The 24909-nt window shown below is 40.0% G+C and overlaps 1 protein-coding gene across 2 annotated transcripts in view; it reads right to left on the bottom strand.

Annotated features, from left to right (window-relative positions):
- The window catches only part of RYR3 (ryanodine receptor 3), a 753100-nt gene that overhangs the window by 450132 nt on the left and 278059 nt on the right, over nucleotides 1–24909 (bottom strand). For both annotated transcript variants that reach the window (XM_006883055.1, XM_006883056.1), the window contains exon 3: nucleotides 12786–12893. In XM_006883055.1, coding sequence (XP_006883117.1) covers nucleotides 12786–12893 — 108 coding nt within the window. The remainder of the gene's footprint in view (nucleotides 1–12785; nucleotides 12894–24909) is intronic.

Below are 24909 nucleotides of genomic sequence, written 5' to 3'. Positions count from 1 at the left end.
ATATAGTCCTACAGACCAATGGGGCACAATGCTTCCTCAGTCTGAGGTAGGTCTTCAACTGACAGTGCAGAGATCAAGGTTACACTTGAGAAAATCATTTATTTAGAACCACAGCTTTCTGTTTGTGTTGATTAAAGATATCTCCTAATTTTAATTCTGTACTCATTAATAAAATATAGAGATTTTTGTACTCTGATAATTCTGAAAATTTTCAAAATCAAGTCAAACTTTAGAAAATAACTAAAGATACATGCACATGGGGAGGGAGGTGTTAAATACAGTATACAATTTGCTTAAGTCTCATCAAAGACACCAGAAGGAGTTTTATCAGGAATAGTGACATCCTAAACATCCAGCTCCCCACCTGTCCCCACCCCTCACCCTACAGAGACCTACATTCAGGGATCTGGCCAAGGAAAAGCCTCAAAATCAAGCCCAGTGCCCTCAAGTCAATTTGGACGCATGCTGACTTTCCACAGGTGTCCGATGCTATAAATCTTAACAAGAAGAGATGGCCTCATTTTCTTTCCATAGAGTAGCTGGTGTATTGCACCAGGATACCAGGCCCAAGGAAAAGCACATTTTAGGGCAAATTCCCCACAGTTGTGCTTCAAAACAAACCTTAGTACCTGCCTTATTTTCATTGGTCTAAAAGCCAGTCTTTTGAAACAGCATCTCAATTCTCCTGCTCATTGCCCCTTACCTTATAACAGCAGGTGCACAGCAGAAAGGCAGGTGAGCGGGAACCTAGCCCCCAGCTGGGCTCCATTAAAAGGATGCTAGTAGGTGACTACTGTTATGTGCTACTTCCAACACATGCTGGTCTCCATAACAGGATTGAAAGGCAGCACAACTGATGCCTAGAAAATCAGATAATGCACCTCTCACCACCACCAGAGAGATCAGGCCTGTAGTTAGCCGTAAAGGAGGTGAACAGCTTTAACTGATAAGGTTGGACTTGACTGTCCTGCTTCTATTAAAACCAAAAAGCCGCCCACTGCTCTCAAATCAATTCCAACTCATAGCAGCCCTATAGGACAGGCTAGAATGGTCCTGTGGGAGTTTCCATGGCTGTCAAATCTTTACAAAAGCAGACTGACTGTCTTTGTTCTGTGGAGCAGTGAGTATCTGACCTTCTGGTTTAGTAAGAACTTTAACCATGGTGCTACTAGGACACCTTGATTTTATAAATACTAAAAAAAAAAAACTGAGCAACAGTCTTTCAACCAAAATATACATTTAATTGTTACTAAAGCTATTTAGAACATGAAACGCAAGACTTTTGGATGTGATTAGGTCTTACCGAAGAATCATTTTAAGAACCACTACAATTACTGCAAAAGCAGCAAAACTGATAACCAACACAGCTGCCAGTTTTAGATTTTGCCCAGAAAGGACATGAAAGGAAATGAATAGCTGTCACCTTCCATCACCATAAAATAATAGCAAATAATAAAAAGTTTATAACCTTATAAAACAAAACTTCTGAAAACAAACCAGAAAGACTTTTAGACTTATCAATTAGTCTAATTGAAACAATTCCTACAATTACTGTCCTCATTTTACCATGAATTCTTTGTCATGGACAGAGACTAGTGAATCTTGGGGACAGATATTTAGGAAGCTAATTCATTTCAAATGGAGCTCTGGTGAAATAGACTGCAGGGAATTGCACTGTTATCCCAAAGACCTGGCATGTCCAGCAGGTGGAATCCATGAGTGTCTCCACAGAAGAAAGATGGGTGATCTCATCCTGCTGTGATTGATAACATTGAAAGCCTGATAAAGGGTCAGCGGTGAATCAGAACTGACTCGATATTAATGAATTAGTGTTTTTTAAGAAAATTTAGTTCAAAGTCCACTTTTTGCTGACGAGAAGACCAATGCCCAGAGAGTGTGTCAGAATTGAGCCCAGAACATCCAAGCCCTGACTGGATAGGCACCGTCCTCCCTCACCCCAGAGAAAAATATGTGGACTCAGGAACAAGGCACAGTGCCTCTCTTACTTCTCAGCTCAGTGCAAACATGACCAGTAGACACAGGGAACATGGTCAAACAAGCATTTTGTCATCTTACTTTGCTGGTGGCCACTCTAGTACTGCCTTCACCCCATCATCTCAATATTCTTGTGCTTATTTCCATTTCCTCTCTATTGGTGCCACTTCTTCATTCTAGATCCTTCTGTTTGAATGCCACAAATTCAAATGTCTTATTTTTGATAAATGTTGATAATTGTAGAGAGGCTTCAGGCCTTTTGTTATTGGGTTGCTATGAGTTGTGCTTTACTCAAAGGCAATCAACAACAACATCATTTAGGATCAAAGCAATTTTTAAAAATACATTAGGGTAACCCGTTAGGGTAACCATTAGGACAATTCTGTATCTGCCCCCCTGCCAAACATAAACATTAAGTTTCCTAAAGAAATTCAGCACAATCTTTCATCCATTTTCCTTTAGAGTTAGCTATATAAGCTTGGAAAAGTTCGATTTTCCCTAATCCCTGGTCATCTTCTATGAAATTTTAATATAGATGCTAAAAATTTCCTGTAACTTTTTTAAAAAAAAATAATACCTGCTTTCACACAAGGCATGAGAAAGAAGCTTTAGCTTTCTGAGATGACTGAAGCCATTGTGACAATATGACACTAAATGTCCAAGGCAGGAATGAAAATGACTCCAGGGTTCGTGTAACATTAGCAGAGCTAAGTGTTATCACCACTGGCAAGACAACACAGGCACACTGAGTGTACACACGAAGTGCTGACTTCAGGAGGAGCCAATCTGGCCACGGAAGGCGGCAGCAATTCTACTAAAGCTGAAGCACTATATTCAGAAAGTGGGATAGAAGCCGGGGACCTGATAACGAATTTTGTGGGTTCTTGCACTTGAAAATGTTTCTACTTACTGTATGGAAAAATGTAAAAAGCTAGTAAACCTTAATGGTTCTTCTCTTAAGTATTGAAAGTCTTCTGCTGGTTCACATCGGTGTCATGGCCCGAGAAAGCAAATACTGAACTAGCTTTTTCCATTTTTATTATGCACACCAGCCTTATGGAAAAGCAGCGCTGGGCTTGCATAATAGCACTGGAGGTGGCTGGAAGCAAGAGGCTCTTGGATTAAGACAAGGCTGCACACTTCAGTCATTTCACAAGTTGGAACTTTTGCCCACAGGCCCTCTAGACCACATCTGTAGGGAGAAAGAGGGACTCGAAAAACAATTTTCAGTGTCCTGGAGGGGAAAACTCGGTCCACAGACCAGCCTTCCCCTAATTACAGAGCTGTGGTTTAACAAGCTGCTTTGCAACTAGTCTCCAAGTGTGAAGCCACCTCTAATTCCACAAGATTGAAGTGTGTGGCACAGTGGTGGGTTTTCTTTTTCAAATTGCAGAGGCACAAAGGATGGAAATTGCCCTGAGCAATTACAAGTGAAAAAGGCTCAGTTCATTACAGATACAGCTGTAGTCAGTTGTCCATGCAAAGTACATGTAAATTAAAGGAGTGAATAACATACCCATTCGGAGAGGTCACTGAGCTAGCAAAGTGAAAAACAGAAGAGTAAATGGATATTTTAGTGTGTGCAGGTCTTAGTGAGAGCTTTCAATTAATTTGAAGAAATTACTGATGTTTGCTATAGAGGGAAAAAAAACCCCAAACCAACAAACGCAACAGGAGCAAAGGGGATGCTGTACTAACATACTTGTTATGTTAGCTAGAAGTTAGTCATGACAACAGACTTTAAAATGTGTCTTAAATATTCCCCTCCCCCCGTATAGTTCCAAGGTCACCGAGAAACTAACAAGTAAGCAGCCTTGTATCTTCTAAATTAATAATAGCACTTTTCATATTTATACAAGAAAATCAACCCAAGGAAAAAGTACTTATTTAGATTTCCCCCCCTTTAAAATACTGCAACTGATAGAGAAGATCTGTCTTATTAAAATAAACAGAAAAACAACGAAACTCACAAAAAAGTACTTTCTTACCTCCAAGTAAGGTCTGTGGAACAACATATCTAAACTAAAAACATGTAATAAAACAGCTGTTCCAAAATGCATTTTGTTATTTGCACGTATTTTCATAAATATAAACTTCTCAGAGAAATAGGAAAATACATAGTATTTGGTTAAAGCCCTAAAGTTACGGCATAAACGAAAAAGAACGGGGCGGGGGAGGGGAAGGAAAAAGGAAGGAGGCAGGGAATATGCTTGATGACAATTTGGCCTGTGAAGAAGCATTCAGAACTGTAGTTTGGAAACTTCTATTATTTAATTTCATAAAATTAAATCTATCTCTTTAAAGAGTCAAAACAATAGTTTACACATTACATTTTCCCACAAGGAAATTTTATAGGAAAATCATCTATCAAAAAAGAAAATTAGAGAGTTAATCCTTAGTGCTTTAAGCTGGATGGATTTGGAGCATTTTTCCCCCTTTCTTCTTACACAAAAAAGGAGAATAACACATTCATTCATTCTGCCTAAAATATGAGTGGTCAAGGATTCGTGGCTAATATATACATGCTAAAATTTTCAGAACCAACAGTGATGGACCAAGGTCACTGGACTGCACCACAGGAAGTGAGGTGTAACTCTTTCCCACTTGTCTCACATACTTTGGGCATGTGGTCAAGAGAGCCCCATCTTTGGAAAAGGATATTATGCTTGGAAGGATCGAGGGACAGTGCAGGAGTGGAAGACCCAGGATGGGACGGATTGACACAATAACTGGGGTAATGAGAGTTTGTGTCAGAGTGAGATTGGCTCAGGATAGAGCAGGGTTCAGAGCTATTGTGCAGAGGGTTGCTAGGAGTCATAGTCTATGCAAAGGCACGTGGAAACAACATGCTATGATCACTCCAAGCAGAAGAAAATACTTTTCTATCTAAGCAAATTCTGGATGTACAGGGTGGAAAACCAAAGCCTTGAGTTTTGCCTGTAAACATCCAGTATAGCAGAGCTAGTATGACCCCTGATCACCTGACTCCCAGCTCATTCGCCATAAAAAGCCACTTCTCATGAATACAGCTGTACGTTAAACTCTATTTATATGCCATAGCTCAGATTTAAAGAGTAGCTTGTGACATATGTGAAGCGCCCACACATTTGAATGAAAGGGTATATTTTTCCCAAAGTGATTTGATTGGCATTTCATTAATACAAAACAGATTATATTTGTAGGAAGGTGCCAATGATCAGCAAACACTGGTTAAAAAGAAAAGCAAAAACCCATGATCAGAATGTAGTTTTTCTCCCTTTCAAAAGCAAAAAAGGTTAAATCAAGCAAGTTAAAAACGTAGTGATACAACATCCTGCTCTTACCAATTACATGTCAAAACCAGTTCCTGTCAATCCAGATGCATGGTGACCATACACATCAGATAGAATTGTGCTCTACACGGCTTGCAATGGCTGATTTTTCAGAAATAGATTGCCAAATGTTTCTTTTGAGGTCCCTCTGTGTAGATGAGAACCTCAAGCTTCTCAGCAGCTGAGCTTGTCATACATTTACAGCACTCAGAGACTCCACTTAAGTAGAGGTGGGGATCATGCCCCCAAGATTGGTGACCTCAAAGGTACTGGAAATGAGCAGGGAGGTGTTCAGTGGGGGCACTGGGGGAGTACTTGAACAGCCTGAAGCACAGAAGTTTTACCAGTCAACAGGAAGACATTTTTAAAACTTAATACCTAATGTGGCCATAATAAAAGCGTTTTGGTAGCATAGTAGTAAATCACGTGTTGGGCTGCAACTGAAAGGTTGGTGGTCTGAATTCACTAGGGAGGAAGATGAGCAATTTCCTCATTTAAATATTTATAGCCTAGGAAGCCTAACAAAGTTGCCACGAGCTAAAATTGACTGGCCAGCATAGATATAGTGGGTGTGATGGCAACAAGGGTGTTCCTGGCTCCTGGCTGCCCTGCCTTCACTTTGAAGGGCAGCTTTTTAGGTTTGCATGACTATATGTTTAGGAGTGACTTTGTACTTTTTGCTTCAAAGGAAATTTTAGGACCTTTTATAAAAGTGAAATAATTAATGTTATATTTGATTCACTAAATGGTTTATTTAATAGTTGTTTTAAAATGTAATTGGGATAAGGCACATTTAGAATTATAAACACCGATCTTCAAACAGCTTTGTTCCTTGCCAGCACTGATATAAATTCTAATTCTGGTTCTTTCTGATAATTATTAGAGGAAGTAAACCTCAGATCAAGAGGCTAAATCTGGGTCATGGGGCACCCCTTTTTCCTATGACATAGACATGATGTTCAAAACATAGGGACTCAAGAAGAAAGAGGGAAGGAACCTATTACTCTTTTTTTATTGTAGACACTTTCACAAAGATCTTTAAATCAGAATTCAGGCTTCAGAAGTTGTTGTTATATACCACTGAGTTGGAAATGATTTACAGCTGATGCGCCAGTGGGTTTTAGAAGGCAGTAAATCACACAGGAGGAGACTGCTTGATTCCTCCTCTGGAGCAGCTGGTGGACTGGAATTGCGTGCCTTCTGTTGGGAACGTAGCTCCTTACCTCCAGGCCACGAGAACTCCCCAGATTTCAGAAGAGGCGTGTCTAACTCCCTCATCTGCTTCTGTTTTTATTTATTCTTCACTTGGCAGTGTCTGAGTGGATGCAACGTTATGAGACTGTAATGATGTTGCTACTATCTTATGACTCCATCAACTCAACTTATTGTTCAGTTGGAATCATCTCATAGCTGACCCTCCATTGGGTTTCTGATGCTTTAAATCTCCTGAGAGGACATGACCCGTCTTTCTCTTGCCAAGCTGTTGGTATTTTCTCAATCCCTGGATTAGCAGTGCAACTCTCTATGGAATAGGCACATAGGATGGATAAATGTCCTGACTTTGGCTGCAGGTAAGTGTGATCTTTACAAGGAAGAAAGCAGCATAATTAAGATTACCCTTCACTGACCATTAACAAGGTGAACTGATGCCAAGAGACAACCCCTGTTGTTGTTATATATCTTGTTTGGAAATGACTAATACCTGACCCTCCAGCAGGTTTTCAGAAGCAGTCAATAGTACAGGAGGAGACAGCCCATCTTTCCCTGGAGAAGCAGCTGGGCTGGTAAATTCAAACCGCGTCCCTTTGGATTGGCAGCACAGCTCACTACTAAACCACCAGGGTTCCCACCCACTGTTTCCCAGTGAAAGAGAACAAATAAACATTCCCACACATAATTCAACTGTGCTGTATGTCAGACCCCCCAATTTATAAACAAGGGCAAATGTATCCTTTACATTAATGGGATTACCACAGTGAAGAAAAGAACCTCTCAGAGGATATCTGAGGGGAAAAAGTTCCTGCAGAAATTACTTCTTCCTCAAGGTCATGCTTCCACATTAACATTAGAAGCCTTATTGTCTGTGAGCATTCAAGATACATTAACACAGAAAGTCAAGTATGATATTAATAAATAAGAAGTTGGGGTTCAAACCAAAGAACTAACTTGACACTAACTTATAATTCAAACCAAATTCAGTGGCAATCCTGTACAACAGTGTCAAACTCTCCATTAGGGTCTTCCAAGGTGCCCAAGAGGACTGTTCCAACTGGTTCCTACTGGCTGGTGCACTGAACTGCCAGGCTTCTGGTTAGAAACTGAGTATCTGAATCACAGAACCTATCAGAGCTCTGAGAGACCTGAAAACCACTGAAGAGATGTACCAGCTAGATCTTGCCTAATCAAGCATGATCTTATTGTGTTAACATGAGGCTAAAACCCATAACATTAGCTATGAATATATAATTTCTAAAGGTCTGATAGTGATTAAGTCAACTCACAGAGGACGCTTGGGTCATATTAGAGGTATACAGTCAAGAAACATTTTGTTAGGTTACATCATTTGTTAAACTCATTTGGAGTTATAAAGCCTTGGATTTAACATGGCCATAAAGCATGGCACTCTTCTTCATCAGCAATATGAAAATATTGGAAATATTTGTGATAGCAAGAAGTGGACCAGAGATCAAGAAAGAACACAACATTTATTTGCACAGTTACTTGCAACACTATATATTGCATTGGGTATATCTCCTGCAAAAGACCTTTAAAATGTTAAAGAGAAAGGATATCACTTTAAGGACAAAAGTGTGCCTGGCACAAGCCCTGGTATTTTCAATTACCTCATGTGCCTGTCATAGTTGAACAGTGAATAAAGAAGACAGTAGAAATATTGATGTCTTTGGACTGTGGTGTTGGCCAAGAATTTTGAACTGATCATGGGTTGCCAAAAAAAATAAATGAACCTGTCTTGGAATAACTTCAGCCTGAATGTACCTTAAGGACAAGGATGGCAGTACTTGGTTTCATATACTTGGGGTGTGTTACCAGGAAAGGCCAGTCCCTAGAGAAAGGTATCATGCATGGTAAAGAAGAGGATCAGTAAAATAGTACAAGACCCTCAATGAGATGGATTGACATAGAGGATGTAACACTAGACTGAAGCATAAGTGCAAGCCTGGGCAGTGTCTGGATTTGCTGTACATAGTGTCACTGTATGTGTTAGATGACTCAATATAGTCCCAACAACAACACTCTTTTTAGGTGGATGGCATTGAGAAGATGTGGACAGGAAGATATAAAAAAGAGAAATAATGTGTGCTAGAGTGTCCCTAGCTAGTGAGCAGGAATACCCCTATTAAACACATTTGCCTGACTCCAAAGTCTGATCTTTCCTCAGTACAAATACAACTTCTTTTAACTTTAACATTATTTCTTCACAATGATGGCTATTGAGGGCTTTAAGGTGGTGACACCTCTGTAGTCCTCTCTCCTGCTGATGTGGGCTTATCAGTTCAACAGCTGAAGTTCTCTTGAAAAGAAAAATCAATCAAATATCCAAAATTACATAAATATTTGAATATGGGGATTTTATTTCAAACTCTGGCCATGTAATTGGCTACTGTGCCAAATCTCTATCTCATGGTAATTTTCCTCAGAAGAACATCTGATAGGATTAGACCAAAGGTTAAGTGATCTAAGGATGAGTTTAGCTAGCGCAGACTCTGAGAGAGGCATTAAAAGATTGTCTTCAGTCTTCTTCCTAGTTTGTATTCTCCTTTTCAACATAAAACTTGCTCCCATAGCTCCGAGATGGCCTAAGAACACTTCAATAATAATAACAACAAAAAAAGAGACTCTCTGCTGTTAAACCTGACTGTACACCTTCATGTTCTTTGTGAGCAGAGGAAACTGCTGAATTGTTAATCTTTGCAGAGAGACTTCTGTACACTTCGCATGTGAATTAACAAACAAGTGGAGTAATTTTTTAACATGTCTGGCTGTTGCACAGCAGTGCGCACACACCATGGAAGGATCTATCCATGCCTGGAGGGGAAAATTCCCTTTAAAGCATCCTGTTTGGTGGCAGTCATGATCATTAGTGAAATAATATATATTTAAAATCACTAAATGCCTATTTCCAAACAGAATGGAATAGCATGCCAAGCAGTGGCATCCCACTCAAACTTCCTCAGGCTCTCCAGAGAATCATTACGGTCTGTCATGGAACTCACTCACTTCTTTCTATTTCTTCCCCACTGAATATTATGATCGAATATCAAATTAAATACTAATAGTGAATGTGAGCAGCAATCACTTCAGAAAAGCAAAATAATCAGACCCAAGATGTTATGTAAATGCAGTATTTCTCATACTCAAGACTGAGAACTCACATGGAAATGAGCATGAGTTTTAAAAGGCTTATTGTGACTGAAGCTACTGTCCAGGTAGTTATTAGTGGAACCACCAATTAAAAAGTAAAATAATAATAGGGTTTTTAAAATTTAAAGTATGGTTCTCATATCTTTTTAAACACTTCTTTCTAACTTTAAGATCTATTCTTTGGGCTTGTTGCTAGGAGGGGCTATTCCTTGGCAAGGGATATGATGCTGGGAAGGATGAGGGGTTGGAGAAGAAGACAACTGTCAGCCAGGTAGACTGACTGCTACAACTTGTAGCTTGCTTGTGTGTGAGGAAGTGTGAGGCTGGTACAGGATAGACCAGGGTTCAGATCTTTTGTTCATAGGATTACTATGAGTTGTACTCAACTCAATGGTGCCTAACAACAACAATAGTTAATAGTAATAATAATAATGATATGTCAATATGGTAAATATCTATTAGATCTCTTTGGTAAAAGAATAGAAAGGCAATATGGCATATCAGAAGTCTAACCCAACATGGTCAATTATATCTAGTGGATACTTTAGGATAAAAACATAAAAAAAAATTTATATTGGGTTTAGCTTTTAAAGAGAGTAAGTCTCCTCCCCCTCCAAAAAAAATCAATTATTTGTTTAAAAATGTCTATTGATTTCTGCTATATATAACAAAAATTAAAGTAAGTCTTCTTCATATGTTCCAGAACAGAAAATTCTTTTATACTAAGTTGGTCTTCCCATTCATTTTGGAAAATGAAGTCTTGCCTATTCATTAAGATAAAAAAAAATTGATATTGTTTATTATTAAGTTCTTAGCAATAAAGAAGATCAGGATTATAACTAGACCTTTTGAGCTTGATTTCTCATCTACAAGACTGTTTGAACCACTTTAGCCAAAGGATAAAGAACATGAAGTCTTTTAAAAGACACTTCTTCTATAAAACAGATTAAGAGGCTACCTTGAGAGACGAAGTCCAATAAAGAGGACTTTTTTTTCCTTCTTAATTTCTATCACAGCTAGGCAGGGTCTAGATGATCTTGTTTGACACCGACAGTAGAGATATTTCAAATCAAACATGTCTTCTACCGCAACATTTTTGAATAGCAAAAAAAAAAAAAAGGGCTATCAAATTTTAAAACAATATTCCACTAAATCAGAAAGGTTTGAGGGTGTGCACCTATCAAGAAGGAGGTGCTGAAGTCAGTGGAGAATGGACACAGACTGAAGAATGTGTCAAACAAAAACTCACTGCCATCAAGTTGGAACTCATAGTTGACCACTCATAGTGAGTTATCCAAAACTGTTACTCTCACAGGAGAAGCATGTCCATCTTTCTGCCTTGGAGACACTGGGGAAGCTTGAGCTGCCAGAGAGTCACCACCTTCGGGTTAGGGGCACAATCTCCCCACTGACCGAGCCATCAGAGCTCCCTCCCTTAAAGGGACAACAACTTTCATCTAAATTAATGCTATAAGAATAAAGCAAAGCCATTCCTGACAAAGAATTAAGTATCGTAAACTACTAAAAGAGTGAAGAATCACAAATATTTGATGTTTAGGACTTAGAGATTTAATTAAAAAAATATTTCTATATAATCTATAGAGAGAGAACTCTATGGTGTCAAGAGTTTAGAAGACACAGTTAAGATCAATTAAGATGATCTAAATGTAAATATTAGTTCTTCTGACCCTAAGGGGTCTACCACAGACACATTTCTGTATTATGTATGTGCTCATTCAAGTCAAGTAAGAATAATTTGTGTATGGCAAACAGTTCTTACCTAGATGTACTTTGTTTGTTATCCAATATGGGAGAAAGAAAATGAGGCTTGAAATAACAGCACAGAGAGAGAAGAATGATGACAGGAAAAGTACTAAATGCTGTCCAGGCAAGGGCACCCATCCCAGACTTGTAATGCCGACAAAGGCTTCTCAACAGACCCAATATTTAAACGGGATCTTTGAAGGCTAAGTTGGGAAGGCCCAAGGGAGGAGAGGCGGAGGATAGCTGTTCCAAGTGGAAAGAATAGCTGACACATAAGATCATAAGCAAAAGAGGACTTGGCATTTCTGAGAAAGTGAAAGGAATCCAAGGTGGTTGGAACACTGAGTGCCAGTGGGATGTGGTGTGAAGATGGACAAGAGGGATGAGCAGGGACTGAAGCCTGTAGATCTTCCTGCTGACTTAAGGAATTTGGAATTTAGCCCAAGGCAATGGGAAAGCATCAAAGGATTTTGAAACAGAGAGATTGAATGGCTGAATGTGCATTTCAGAAAGGAAAGAAAAAATTCTGAGTGAAAAAGAAAAGAGAGGAGTGGCTAGGTCCGGAAAAAAGACAGGAAGGGAGACAGGTATGGCTATCAAGAAGACAGTGGGTTAATGGAGTACTGTGAGGAATGGGACAAATGGTTGGATTTGAGATATTCAGGCTGGAAAATGAAAATATTTGATCATAAATCAAAGTGGGTTGTTAGGGAAAGAGAAGAGGATGATTCTGAAGTACCTGGCCAATGTCTATCTTGGGAGACTTTCTGACATGGGATATATGAAACATCAATCTTCAAACAAGGACTTTATATACAACAGAAACTCAAGACCTCTTTGAATTTGCTCACCATGAGTGACAACACGGAGTTCTGAGATTATGCCAAAGACTCTACATTCTTTAGGAAATACATTCCAAACTTTTCTACCATGGTATGCTCCAAGGGGACAGCAAAACTATCTTCCTTAAGTAGGTACTCTCAATTCATAAGTATTTTCACTCTCTTCTCAATTCTTAGAGGATTGGGGTCGGGGAGGGGGGAGTGAAGGCTCAGTGTCCTATGACTTGTTCAGGCAGCATGAATACTAGGTGTGGGGTTTTTTTTGCTGTTGTTTTGGGATTTTTGTTTTGTTTTGTTTTTGGTAAAATCTAGTCATTCCAAAAGAAGCATGACTAAAGTTTCTAAATAAAAAGGAATCTAAACTCAGTGAGAAATATTTACTATCTCTATATAAATTATCTCAGGAGCCTTAAAGTTTTCTAATCCTTAAGATTTGGTTCAAAACTAAAGGAACAAATTACCTAATGTGCTTTGGGGATTTGGTACTCACCCCTTCGCCGCCATTTTCACCTGTATTGGCAAGCATTTCCTGCAGGGCTCTGACAGAGAGGGACTGTTCCAGCACAAAATTGCAGACGCAGAGATCTGGAGGAACATACTGTGGAAATAAAACCAGAATGAGGATACCTACTCGTTTAAGTCAGGCATCAGTCACTCAAACGACAACTAGAGGTCAAAGACCCTATGCTAAAAATGACTGTCACATGGATGAGGAGAAATGAAGTATCTCAGTCACAAAAGGACAAATAAATCCTGTTATAAAAGAGGACTGACATAGGGGTGGGAGTGGGGACTAAGAAAAGAAGGGATACATAACGAACACTGCATTGGGACAGATGAGGGAAATAATTGTTTAAAAGGAATATATGATTAGGTATTATGTGCATGACAACAGTCCAGAATAAGAGGTACTTAAAAAAGTAGAGTGTGGTGGTGGGGTGAGGGGGGAAATTGTGCAACAATGGATGATTTTTTTTTTTAAGAGAAGCAAACTGGGATAGGAGGGGGGTAATGTGCAACAATGAGTAAATGAAAATCCAAGTGTTCTGTAAACTTTTGTTAAAAGCACAATAAATATTTTTTTTAAAGAAATGTGTAAGATTTCCCTGATTCAAGTTCACATGTGTTTTAAGCTAGATTAAAAAATACAGGAAGAAGAAAAACCAGTATCTCAAGGAAACAGTGACTAGGAAGTCTGGGTCAATTGAATATGAGTTGGCAGCATCAATGGGAGAAGTACACATGTACCACCATGATGAAGAAAGGCAAGTGTGGGTTGTCTGATCTATGATATATGGTGGGACCAAAGGGAAGAGTCACTAACAGCACAACCACCACAATGTACACAAGAAGGCAGTGGACAGAAAGCGGCTCTAAGAAGGAGGAAATAGCACAGAGAATGCATCTGCTTACTGAGAAAACCTGGATACCATGGTGCAAAAAGAACTATATAAATATAAGGAGCAAAGAAATGTTCAAGACTGTAACAATTGATGATCCCTACAATAATCATTCTAACACATTATGTGCTCAGTTAACCTTGTGATAGCTATGCCTATTGTGGAACGTTTCTCAACAACAGTTAAAGACAGCTTTCTCTTTATACTGACTGTGTTGTTGTATACCATTCAAGTTGGAATCTACTCAGAGCTGACCCTCCAGTGGGTTTTCTGAAGTAGTTTAATCATCCAGAAGGAGACTGTTCATCTTTTTCCTGCCAAGGAGCTGGTGGTTTTGAACTGTGCGCCACTGTGTTGGCAGTGCAGCTCCTTACCATGAGGCTACCAGGTTTCCGTCTACAGACTATGTTGGTGTTGTGTATCACTGACTTGAAACAGACCCCACAGCTGACGCTCTGGCAGGTTTTCAAATGTCAATTGCCCGGAAGGAGATTGTCCATCCTTCTGCCACAGAATAGCTAATGGATTTGAACCACATACCTTTGCACTGACAGAACAATTCCTCACCACTAAGCCACCAGAGCTCCCTTATATTGTGTATGTTGTTACTGTCAGTCAGAACCGACTCACAGCTGACCCTCCAGTGTGACTTCCAGAGGCAGTTAACTGCACAGCAGGAGAACGCCCAACCTCCTCCTGCAGAGCAGCGGGTAGATTTGAATGGTAGGCCTTTGAGATTGCAGGCCAATTCTTTACCACTAGGCCACCTCCCTTATACCCTCTATAGCAACAAATACTCATTAAAAACTTATTGTCATAGATTCCTCTGAGTGTTTACTTGTAGAAAGTCAAGAAATCTTACCAATCATAAATGCTCCAACTGTGCTATTATTTCTGACTCATAGTAACCCTAACTCACTCACTCACTGCCACTGAGTTTGACAATGGAGTCTGATTGCCAGCCCTACACCAATGCACTGTTCTAATAGCTGACCTTCCACTGTGTTTCTGAGGCTGGAAATCACATGGAGGAGATGGCCCATCTCTCTCCCTCAGAGCCACTTGTGGATTCAAAGCATCAGAGAGGGGCAGCCTTTGGGTTTGCAGCACAACCCCTTATAAACGATGCCACTTGAGCATAGTGACTCCCAAAACGATTATTTTTACAGTTTGTGCTTATGGAGTTTAAACAGTTAAATGCTTTCCTAGCTGAAACACTGGCAATACAAACCCACCCAGAGCCACCTCTGGAGAAAGATCTGGAGATCTGCTTCCAAGAGGTCACAGACTTGAAAAAATCCTATGAAGCAGTTCTATGCTGCACATTGGGCATTGCTATTGAAACTCAACGGCAACCAACAACATCATTAAGGAAACTAAGGTTCAGAGAAGTCAAGTTACCTGCCCAAGGCCATGGCTTTTATTTCATTATGTCAGAGTATAAATACAAGCAGTCTGGCTTCACAATCTATGCACAAAACTTTATAATGCCTTGTCATTGATGAAAACACTAATGATTTGCAGTTCACCAGTGGAGTATTTTTGATTAGTACATATTTAAGTAGTGAATTTATATTAAAGAAACCTTGTAGTATACTGTTTGTTTTATGTTGGCTGTGAACCAAAATGTTAATGGTTTGAACTGACTAATCACTTCATAAGAAGCTAGCTAGTCTCCTGTCAAGATTTCTAGTCTCACAAACCTGATAGTCTCCAAGGGTCGAAATCAACTCAGTGCCTGTGGGCTTGGTTCACATTTTTTTTTTCACAGTTATACAGAATGTAGCACTTGGTGCTGAGAAAGATAAAAAGGAACACAAAAGATAATAAACGGTCTTCAGGATTTTGCAATCCAGTTTCATGATTCACTATTTTCCTTGGGAATAGAGCTTGTAATTATCTTGCATACCAAAATTTGTTTCCTACATGATATTGGCAGAATATTGATACCATGAGAATAAAAAAAATGAGGAATGAATGACAGGAGTCATTGCCTGATGTTCTATGGCAGATAAAGTCATTTCCATGACTTGAAAAAATAAAGCAATTCTGCTACCAAGACGCAGATAAGCTCGCAGACTGTAGCCTTTTTATTGTTAAAATGAAGAAAATGGAATTGATGATCTTTTAATGTCTCTTTAATTTCTAAATATCTGTAAGTTCTTCAGCTCTCTTTAAGAGCTCCCAAGTCAGGAACAGGGAGACATTGTTTATTTGATAAAAGTCTCACGTTCTGTCCAGAAGAATGGCCTTTGTTTGCCAGCCAATTCTCAAGCCCTGACCAAATGCACTGCTAACGTGCTGAACTGATTTCAACAGAGCTTTGAGATTTAGAAAGACTGGACAGAAAGGCTATGGTCTACGTCAGAAAATCAGCTAATGAAACCCTATGGGTGACCTGACAACAGCAAATAACAGGCCAGGAAAGGGGTAGCCTTATTCCAGACTGGTACATTATGACCAATTTTCTACTAAAAGTTGGAGTACATTTACATTTTTACTTAAATACATTTCTACTAGGGGTTGTACCATCAGAAACCCTAAAAGCCTAGCCTGTGTAGAAGACTGGCATTAAGAGAATTTGACCAACAATATTTATAAAGATGAGTTAACGGAGGAGGAGAAACTGTAACACAAGACTACAGCCTTTATTTTGTACGTCTCTGCCTTTGTTTTCAAAACCTGTTCCTGCCGCAGGTAATTAACTCATTTGTATGAGACTTGAGAAGCAGGCATCTGGTAATATGGAGCAGTTTCACAAAGAGGAGGTGTTTTTAGAGAGCATATATAGCATCATTACAAGTAGCTTATACTAATATGATAAGGCATTTTCCTAAAGACCTTATGCCTAAATACATCTCATCCAACCCAGTCACCCCAAATAGGATGCCTCTCAGATTTTACTGAGACTTTTCCAAGCACTCCTAGCCTAGTTGGAATCCCAGGTACCCAAGATGGCAAGGATGATAACAAAAAAGAGAAAGAAGAATCACCAAATTGTTGTTGCCTAGCTAATTCCAACTCCTGGCGACCTCATGTGTTACAGAGAACTGGACTCATGGGATTTTTCTGGGCCGCAACTCTTACAGAGCCTTTCTTCTGAAGTACCATTATATGGGCTTGAACAAACACACAGTATTTGCATCCCCTGCAGGACCTTATGGGAAATATAACAACTGGAGTTTAATATTTTTTTCTTTTTGTCCAGTTGACTAGAGTGAGTGACTTGGAGATTTTCACTTCAAGAATATCTGTGAAATTACAGATGTATCTTCGTGAGTACTTTTTGGCTAATCACTCTTGAGTTTCAACATTCATTCCCATCTTGCAATATCCACATCCAGTCCATTCTCTAAACAGAAACCTTCTCATCTTTGGGCAGTAGAGCTGTTTCTATGGGACGCTGTGTGATTCTAGTGAGTTTCTGTTCTCCCTGTACCTGGTTTGCTTGGACAGGAGACAGGAGATGTCTCTGTCATGGTCATGGCCCACCCTAATGGTGTGCCACCTGTAAATCTAGGTATGATACAATTTGATTTGTCCTTTCCTTCCAGCTATTAACAGTCCTGAGGTGGTCAAGGCTTAATTACAGGTGTGGATCCCACCCAATGCAGCCGAGTCAATTCTGACCAATAGCGACCCTCTATCAGGATTCCAGGACTGTGAATCTTTATGCGAGGAGATTGCTCATCTGTCTCTGTGGAGCGCGTAGTGGATTTGCACTGCTGACCCTTCATTTAGGATCCTGAGGTACATGTAAACAAGGAAATAGAGCACAGGCTAAAACAAAAATCTCAAAGAGGAACACTGAATCTCCAAAAGTTTGAAGATATCCCTACTTCTTTGTTTCTCCACCTTTAGAGTGGTGTCCCCTTCTCTACCTTTGGGGATAAGGTTGTGGCATACCAAGAGCACAGAGAATAACATGTGGGCCATGGTCAAGGACGGACTAGGACAATGGTAATATACAGGAGGAAAAACAATGCATTTGGAGGCTTGTGACATGGATGGTACAGAAAGCACAGAACTCCCTGACCTGCTACACCAGCTGCCATCCTTAATTAAACTCCAAACATGCCTGAGACCCCACCTCCACACTCTCTAAGAAGGAGCAAAGGCCACTCTTCCTTCAAAGCTAATTTATCTGCAGTCATGAGAGCCCCCCCAGGAGTCTAGCTCATTGTCTCTGAGCTCCCAGTCGCTGCCTCAGTCACCCTGCCTGGCAGGCCTGGGGCTCCTGCTTGATGATTCTCAGCACGGATGAGGGGCTCTGCTGACATCTGTTCAGACAGGACTCCTCATTCCTCTCCCAGCCCTGCCCTTAGCCTAGAGAAGCATGACGTTTCCAAGTGTCCTACAGAACACCTTGACATGCCAGGGCCTTTGGAAAACCAGAAGCTAGGCATGCACTTAGCGGCACTCTCTAGAAAATAAGATGCCCTGGTGGTGCAACAGTTAAGCCCTAGGCTGCTAACTGGGAAGGTTAATGACTAGAACTTTACTCAGAAGGTCTGCACAAGAATGAATTGGCAATCTGCTTCTGTAAAGATTACAGCCAAGAAAACCCTGCGGGAGAGTTTTGCACTCTCACATGGGATGGCAAGGAGTCAGAATTAATTCAATGGTGTGCGCGTGGGCACCTCCAACTCTCAAATCCCCATAAAACCAAGAGCATGTAGAAAATGCCTCCTTGGGTGTCACACGTGATTTGGGATCAACTCCTTGCCTGGAGGGACGCAGTTCAATCCTAGCTAGTTGTGTTAAGGAAGACAGACCTAGAAATATGTTTTTGTAAAGATTATAATCAAGAAAATGTTACGGAGCATAGCTCTGCTATGTCACTAAGGAAGTAGTGGTGGCTTAGTGCCAAAAAGGTGTACTGCAATCCCGAAAGCACATGGTTCAAATCCACCATCTGCTCTGCAGGAGAAGGATGGGCGATCTCTGGGTGATTAAGTCCCTCTGAAAATCCGCTGGAGGGTCAGCTCTGACCTGACTGCACACAACATGACAACAAGAGTCAGAATTGAGACAATGAGAGGAGGTTTTGAATCTTTGTTGTTACGGCTGCTGTTTCAGTAGTAAATAGTGTAGGGAAGGCTTATGCACCTTCTGTGCTCCATAAATTTACATGACTCCTTCCTCATTAAACTGAAACGGTGTTTGAGGGAATGATTCAAACGAATATGGTGGAAATTTGACGTGTCCTATTATTGTGGCCCTTTAGCAATTTCCAAGCGTCCTAGTTGGTACAAATGGTTGCCAATCAGCTGCTAACCTAAAGGATGGTGGTCTGAGCTCACTCAGAAGCATCACAGGAGAAACGAAAGGCAAACGGTTCTTCAAGATTACAACCACCTGCAACAATGAATGAATGAAAACCCAAAATCTCTGTAAATGTTCATTAAAACTAATAAAATTTAGTAATAATTTTAAAAAAGATTACAACCACCAAAAGTTCTATAGAGGGGCTCTATTCTGTAACATACGGGATAGCCACAAGTCAGGGGCCAACCAGGGCAGTTAACACCAGCAAGCAGTTCCTGTCTAGCGCTCACAAAGCGTACTCAGTACAGCACTCTTGGGGAAGTGAAGTGTGGAGTTACACTGTTAATCACAATCTGTTTTGATTTACGTAGCTCTTCAGGCACTGACATCTGTCTGTCTCACTAAACTGTGCGTTTCTTGAAACATGTGCGTCTTATTCTATTCGGGTATCCCAGGGGCTGAACAGCAAATACTCAAGCCTTATTGAGCAGCCTTTCTGTGTCCTCTGAGATAACCAGGAGAACATGGCTAATGGTGGCTGGAGATAAATTGAATCGAGCACTTGTCTGCCTGGCAGAGTTCTTCATCGCTCCTGCTTATTACTGAAGAGATTTTTCCTTCTCCTACGTTGTCTTCTTCCATTTCTCTGTTAATCCAGACTCTGTAAGAACATCAGTGGGACTGGAGGCCGTATAAGGCATGCTGCTCAAGAGTGAACATTCTAGGACTGTCTAAACTTAAATATTTAATAAACTACTTGCTATGAGAATTTTGTTATGCAAGTAGTAAAGCCTTTATGTGCTTCAGATATCTATTACCTACTAATTATGTTTAAATACTTTAAAATAAGGTCTGGTGCACAGTAGGGAATCTCTGAGTGGCTCAAATGGTTAAAGGCTTAGCTACTAAATAAAAGAGTGTTGCTTCCTATCAGCCTAGACATGTCTTGGAAGAAAGGCCTGCTGATTTGCTTTCAAAAGGTCACAGTCATTGAAAACCATATAAAGTAGCTCTACTCTGAAACATGTAAGATTTGTATGCATCAGAATTAACTCATTGGCACCTGGTTTTGTTTATTCGATTTTCTGCATAACAAACAACTCTAATTATTTTTTAAAAAGAGTTGTGGAATAAAAACATCAATAACTCACTTAAGTGTTCACTTTGTACCATAAGTTACTGAGTTACAAATATCTGACTCATGGGAAATTTGGATTTGTCCTTTGAGTTTTAAGTAAATTTGTCCTCTCTTTGAAAGGACTGAACTAATCCTGACTTGCAACAAAAAAAATCTTCATCATAATCACCTTCACTTGCTGCATATGCAGCTTTTAAAGCAGTGAAAGGGTTTTTTTCTTACACTAAAACCAAATATCAAACCCACTGCCTTTGAGTCAATTCTAACTCACAGGGACCCTATAGTACAGGGTGGGACTGGATTTCTAAGACTATAATATTTATGGAAGCCAAAGGTCAGACCTTTCCCCACAGAATGGTAAGTTTTAACAACTGACCTTATGGTTAACAATTGAACATTTTAATCACAGTACCACAAAGGCTCCTCTTTTGCACTGAAATCTACTATCATCAAGTTGTTTCTTACCAAAAGTGATGCTAGGACAGAGTAGAACTGCCTCGTAGGACTTACAAGGCGGTAAATCTTCACGGAAGCAGACTGTCTCATCTTTCCATCACAGAGCAGCCGGTGGAATTGAACAGCTGACTTTATGACCAGCTGATGTTTTACCTCTAGTGTCTGTCAGAGGTCTCTCCTTCACTAACCAAAACAACCTAAATCCATTCCTGTTTAGTTGATTCAAGTCATTTTTACTTTTCATCAGGTTTCAGAGGGACCTCTAATTAAAGGAGAAGACGACTTTAATCTTCCAGGAGAAAAGAGTGCCTGATGGATTTAAACTGCTAACCTTTTGTCTAGCAGTCCAGCACTATGTGACCTTTTCTTGTCCTAGGGTAAGGAGAAGTAAGAACCACACGCACCTGTTGCAGTTTACCTACAAATGAAACTACAGACTACAAATTAAAGAAGGAATGGACCTTGTTAATAACCCAGGAACTGACTATATATGATAGTTTTAAGTTACTATTTTATTTAAGTACAAGGAATAATTATGGTCTTTCAAAATTGTGTGGTTTATTTAAGTACCCAGGAGTCCTACTCTGCCCTATAGGGTTATTATTGCTCCAAATCAACTTGACGTCAAAAATGACACAGACAACGTCCAAACGCCTGCATGTATCAGCAGTGGTAGGCTCATCTAGGAGATGAGAAGGAATGTGGAGACAGAAATGTATTCTCTGTAGAGCAGGAATTCCTAGCATCCCATTAACTAAGATCAGCTTAATTAACCTCATGCCCATCAACCAGGCAGCTGGTATTTAGAGAAAATGGTCAACATACAGGGCGCTCTGATGCCATAGTCTGCAGTGTTTGCTTCTTACCCAGAAGCTGCACACTTCTGGTGGTCTGCGTGTACCAGTGGCCTGTGGAAGAAGGATGGGCAGCCTCTTCTCCTAAGATTTACAGTCTCAGAAACTCAGTGGAGGGTCAACTATCAGCCAGTTATAACTCTATGGCAATGAGTGAAAAGAATTTCAATATCTAAGTAAAGGTACATTTTTTTAAAAAAAATCATTTTTATTTGGAAATTTCCATGTTAGCAGCATCTTTTAGATATATTGAGCCTGAACACACCAACAAGATGATGGCCTTGTAATATACTTCCAAAGGCAAAAGAAACTCAACAACAATCCACTGTTATAAAATTGCTATATGTTTTAGCAACCTTTTAGGCCAGAGCAGAACTGTCCCATAAAGTATTAAACATAATTTTTAAGAGATAGATATTACAGAACTTAACCATCCAGATACCTAAAAGAAAAAGGTCAAGTACAAGGGGTTATCATGAACAAACAGAGGGAAAGAACAAAGGAGGGGAAAAAATCAAGAAGAGAGTGAGTCAGGGATGTGTCCTTTCTCCATACCTTTTCAATCTGTCTGGGGAATAATCATTTTAGAGACTGGACTTTATGAGGAGGAATGTGGCATCAGGACTGAAGGAAGACTCATCAACAACCTGCAATAAGCAAATGATACAGCCTTGTTTGTGGAAATTGAGGAGGACTTGAAGCATTTGCTGCATGAGGTTAAGAACTGTGGTCTTCAATATGGACTGCATTTCAACATCAAGAAAACATTTTCACCACTGGGCCAATCATGATAGATGGAGAAGAGATTGAGATTGTTAACGATTTCAGCTTGCTCAGGTCCACAATCAACACTCTTGGCATAGCAGTCAGGAAATAAAAAGATGATTTGTTTTGGGAAAGTCTGTTGTTGGGGACCTCTCTCTCCAGAGTGCTAAGAAGCAATGACGTCAGTCTAGAGACTAAGGTGCACCTGATTCAAGTCATGGTCTCTGCAATTACTTGTTATACCTCAGAGAGCTGGACAATGACTAAGGATGGCAGAAGAAGGAATGATGCCTTTGAGTTGTGATGCTGGAGAAGAGTATTGAACATACCATGGACTGCCAAGAGAACAAACGATCTTTCATAGAGAGGGTGAAATGAGGTTGCTCTATGGAGGCAAGAATTGTGAAGCTCCACCTCACCTAACTTGGGAATGTTGTCAGGAGGGGCCAGTCCTTGGAGAAAGACATTATGCTTGGAAGAAATGGAGGGTCAGTGTAAAATCCTGGGGAAATCCTGGATGAGATGGATTGACAGTGACTGGGGTAAAGGGGCAAGAAGGTGTATCAGAGACAGTGAGATTGATTGGCTCATGATAGGCTAGAGTTCAGAGCTATTGTGCTTAATAGTCGACTGAATGACACATAACAATGACAACATATCTCCCAATCTATTCCTAGGCTCAGGAGTTACATGAACTACTACTATTACTGTTATACTATTAGGTAAGGCTCTCTGGTAGCACAATGCTTGTTTCTTAACTGGAAGGCTACCTGTTTAAACCTTCCAACTACACCATGGTCGAATAGTCTAAAAGCATTATATTTTAGGGCATTATTTTTATCGTAAGAGTATGCAATGAGGGTTGCAGAGTGGATTATATTTGGGGGTAGGTGGTGGGGTTTGGGGAGGTGCGGGGGGGGGAATTGTGTACCAATGAGGGAGTTTTCCTTTTGCTTTTCAAGGAGAGGAGCAAACGGGGGGGGGAGGGAAGGGTTTGTGCGGGGAGAAGGGTGCAACAATGAATGAATGGAATTCCAAAATCTCTGTAGATGTTCATTGAAATGAAAAATAAACAAACTAAATTAATAAAAAAAAAAAGATGTGGCAATTGGCTTCTATAAAGATTTGAAGTTTTGGAACCTGAATGGGGCAGGGAAGTTCTCTCTCAGACAGACATTATGAATTGGAATTGACTCTATGGCTATTAGTTTTATTTTGTGGCTCAAGATAGGTCAGCATTCAGAGCTATTGTGCATAGGGTCACTATGAGTCGCAGGTGACTCAATGGCACATAAGAACAACTATTATATGCTGACAAATTTACATAGGTTCAGACCTATAACTATGAGTCGGCTGCAGAATTGAGCAATTTCTAATGTAATTAACATGGGAGACAAAGAGTGGTTGGGAGCTGAGACCAGAACTGAGAAAGCAAAAGTGGAGTAGCTGAACCACATGTTCTTGTATTTGGATTATAGAGTCAAGATAGTGAACCCAGTAGTAGGCCCAAAGCTAGACAAGAGAGACTTGGACAGGCTCTCCTCTGATTTGATGTTCTGGTTGAACAAGGACAGGAGTTGTGAGCAAGTTAAACATGTAAAATTCGGAAACTTTAGACCAGCATTTTGGAATACCTTGGACCTTCCATCTTTTTTGTGTTATACTTTAGAGTTTAACAAAATGCTTCTTAGAATTTTTTTCTTGATCCCTTTGAATCAACATAAATATTTTAGTTACTAGGAGTCAAATCATTAAGAACAGCTAGTTGCCAACAGGACAGCAATGTGATTACCAAGGCAGAGAAAATGACGAGTCAGTAGTAAAGTTTATGGGGCAAAGTCAGGGACATTTGAATGGCTCTATCCAACAGGAACTTCCCCTTTTAGAGATAAATCTTAAAGATTCTGAATTTTATTGAAAATGGTATCTCAATTGCCCCCTTAATGCCCTGTCCATATTGCTTAAGACAAGTCTAGGAATCCATATGGCTGGTGCCCACAGTCATGGCTCAGCATTTCAAACTGTGGACCAAGATATGTCTGTTGTCAAATGTCTCTTTCCAGAAGCTTGATGTCCACCAGTGTCCTGGTTTCTTTATATATAACGTTTGCTGTATTTACTTCATTCTCGCAAGCAATAGTGATAACATCTTTCCACCACGGATCAATGAAGTCCTACTCAGTGGTCTCTCATAAGACGACGTCCCATATCTTTCTAGGCAGAAAAGAAGATCTTTTCCTCTAGGAAATGATTCAAATTAAGCAGGACCTAATGGATAGTGTGGCATTCAATAAAGCCAACTTTCCATGAGAGGGCATCAGGATAGCCAGTGATGACATGCGTAGTTTATGTTTAAGTAGCTTTGAGTACTCTGCAGACATTACCTCATCCACCTACAGTGGACATGAGCTTGTTTTGAGACTTCCAATCTATTATTTATAATACATAATTATTTGTATTATATGTATACTACAATACCAAATTAACCCTTTACTATACAATTTCAATCAGGCTTTATTTAGTGACTTTCACAGTTAAACTATTTAGGACCCCACCTTTGTTACCTTGATGGAGCTCTAGCAGCCTCATAGATAAAAGGCTGTGCTGCCAACTCAAAGGCATGTGGTTTGTTTTCTCCCAGCCGCTCTCACCTTTCCTCAGGAAGAAAGACAGGCAATCGTCAAGGGCGACTTACAGGTTGCAGGGTCAACTATGAGTTGATTCCAACATAAA

The sequence above is a fragment of the Elephantulus edwardii genome, unplaced genomic scaffold (assembly GCF_000299155.1).
Source record: "Elephantulus edwardii isolate Elephantulus edwardi_28Jun2011 unplaced genomic scaffold, EleEdw1.0 scaffold00026, whole genome shotgun sequence".
NCBI lineage: Eukaryota > Metazoa > Chordata > Mammalia > Macroscelidea > Macroscelididae > Elephantulus > Elephantulus edwardii.
Note: the sequence above shows the minus strand (reverse complement) of the source record. Positions and strands in the feature narration are given on the sequence as shown.